The sequence below is a fragment of the Morone saxatilis genome, unplaced genomic scaffold, assembly GCF_004916995.1.
Source record: "Morone saxatilis isolate NCDOM2014 unplaced genomic scaffold, NCSU_SB_2.0 Contig4, whole genome shotgun sequence".
NCBI classification, from domain to species: Eukaryota; Metazoa; Chordata; class Actinopteri; family Moronidae; genus Morone; species Morone saxatilis.
This window is the reverse complement of record NW_023339984.1, coordinates 16,563,348-16,565,905: the sequence shown is the minus strand read 5'-3', so window position 1 is coordinate 16,565,905 and position 2,558 is coordinate 16,563,348. Positions and strand designations below refer to the sequence as shown.

Here is a 2,558-nt window from a genome sequence, read left to right as displayed (position 1 = left end):
CATCCCTCCCGTACACATTTCAAATAGTAATCAACAAATAAACAAACAAAACACGCAGTGGAATAAACAAAACTGCAACACAACAGTCTGCACTCTTTATAGGTCAGAAAATCAGGGGAATAAAAAGTTTCTCGTGTTTGATGTAGCTGAGGAGCGCTTGATTTACACACCTGAAGTTTGTCACTTCAAGGCAGATGATCTGGAATAAGTTTTCAAATCCAACCAAAATATAAAAACAAATGAATTTAAGTGTTTGTTTTTGTGGAAAGTCTTGACAACGTTTGTATCAGGGCAGTTTAAAAACAGACAAATCAAGCGCTCCTCCTCTTTAAATTTGACACACACCTGAAACTTGACTACTACTTTCTGGTCACGGGGAAACAAGGGTCAAAAGGTGAAAAGGTCCAAAGACGAGGAAGAGAATTCAACGTACCTTTTTTTTTAGGATATAATATCGTGTCTAAAAATCACTCCATTGTAATAAAAAAAGGGTTTGTTTTTTTTTTTTTACTTTTGCATCATTTGAGAAACTGATTTCACAGGTTAAGGGTGATAGAAAATACTTCATACATTGAAAAGCTGCATCCAACATTTTCAGAGTAATGCCTCCTTACAGAGAGAGAGAGAGAGAGAGAGAGAGAGAGAGAGAGAGAGAGAGAGAGAGAGAGAGAGAGAAACAGGAAATAAAGGAGATATAGAAGAAGCAAGGAAAAGGGGGAGGAGTTGAGCAAAAAAAGTGAGAAGATATAAGAGGAAGAGGCGCTAATTTATAGAAAAGAGAGAGGAATGGAGCCAAAAAGAGGAAGAAAAGAGTATAAAAGGGGGAAAGAAGAGAGAGAGACTTGGAGGTAAGGAGTGTACGGAGGATAAAATAAGCCAAATGACAACATAAAAGTTTTCCCATGCATTTTTTTCAGTCCCTGTACGGAAAACAAAAATGAATGAAACACGAGAGACCGAAATAGCCCCCCCGAGTTGTTTTTACTTAAGTTGTTTTCCCTTCCCAATATTTTTACTCCACTCCTTTTTTTTTTATGATAACCCCTCTTCATCCAGTCCTGAGCTCCTCCGATTAGCTGATTACCGTCCAATCAGAGGGGGTTGACAGCCAGCCAATGAGGTTGACGGAAGTTCAATCAAATCCAGAGGGGGTTCGACACTTTTTTCTTTTATTATTATTATTATTATTATTATTATTATTATTATTATTATTTTTTAGGGAACGTAAATCACACACGTTGAGTCCGTTCATCAAACCATTCTTGTCCTGTGGGTCACACTGGGACCATTTTTATAAAGTCTTGAAGTCTTTTAAATGTCCCAAATTGATCCCACATGATGTCCAACCAAGTCGATTCGAGATTCGAGCGCGTTGACGTCAGTCCGCTTTGCTTCGTCGTGACTTCTTCTAGTTTTTCTTTCCTCGCCTTTTTCCTCTGGGAATGATTCCTTTCACTTTTAAATCAGTTTTTCAAAAAACAAACGAGGGATGGGAGACGTCCCGGTGCAGGGAGAGAAAAAGAGGAATGAATGGAGTGAAAGTTTGTCTAAAAAGAAGAAAGAGAATAAAGAGACGACCCCAGTGTGGGGGTGTGTGTGTGTGTGTGTGTGTGTGTGTGTGTGTGTGTCTCGTAGTAGTCTCATTGTTTCATAGCAACGCCAAAAAAGTTTGCGTGTCGCAAAGATAGAATCCCGCCTGGGGAGGTTGTTGCCGTGGTGATCCAAGCCGTGGTTGCTGTGGAAACGGGCTGGTGGAGTTCCAGAGGAGGAAAGGTGGGAAAGGTGGGGGGGGGCGGGGTTTCTGGAGGCGGAGTCTGTCCTTCTTAGAACATCATGGGGTTCTTCAGAAACGCCCGGGATTCTGGGTAAAAAAATAAACACACAGAGGAATCTGTAAATAAACAAAAAGGGGAAAATAAAATGGATATCATCTTTTAAATACGATACAGGATGTTTCTGACATATTCTACAGATACAGACATTGGAACTGGCAGTGGAAGGTGGATATGTTTTATTATGTTAACCTATAATGTCAGTGGGACTATAAACACATACTTTTATTTTGGTAGGAACCACTTGCAGGATAAAAAATGGCGAGACCTCTACTGTCTAGTGAGGCGTCGGGCAGGACGGCGTGACCCACTGCAGGCCGTAGGAATAATTTTCTGGAGTTAATAAATCAATCGTTTGTTTTATAAAATGTCCAAGTTGACATATTTAAAAGATTTTCTTTGCAGTTACAGTTAAAAACCCAAAGATATTCAATTCAGTGTCAGAGAAGCCTACAGATAATAATAATCATCACATTTGTGGAGCTGGAACTGGTGATTTATTTATTTATTCTGCATTTTGGCTTTAAGATTGCAGATTGCAACCAACCCGCCACACCCCCCCGTTTCTAAGCTCAAAGGAGAAACTATGGTGGCTGTGAAACACACAAACAGCCCCATCTAGAGCCAGTGTTACGTATTTGTGGCTCATGCTAAGGCAACAAACACACACAACATGATTATTATATCCCATTTCTGCCAACAGAGCCTCCTAAATGTTTCACACTG

The 2,558-nt window shown here is 40.0% G+C and overlaps 1 protein-coding gene across 1 annotated transcript in view; it reads right to left on the bottom strand.

The window, feature by feature from the left end:
- Positions 1-12: 12 nt before the first annotated feature.
- The window catches only part of LOC118338514 (dachshund homolog 2-like), a 22,014-nt gene continuing 19,468 nt past the window's right edge, over positions 13-2,558 (bottom strand). The window contains exon 9 of the mRNA XM_035675825.1: positions 13-1,861. Within this exon, the coding sequence (XP_035531718.1) occupies positions 1,824-1,861 (38 nt within the window). The 3' untranslated portion in view covers positions 13-1,823. The remainder of the gene's footprint in view (positions 1,862-2,558) is intronic.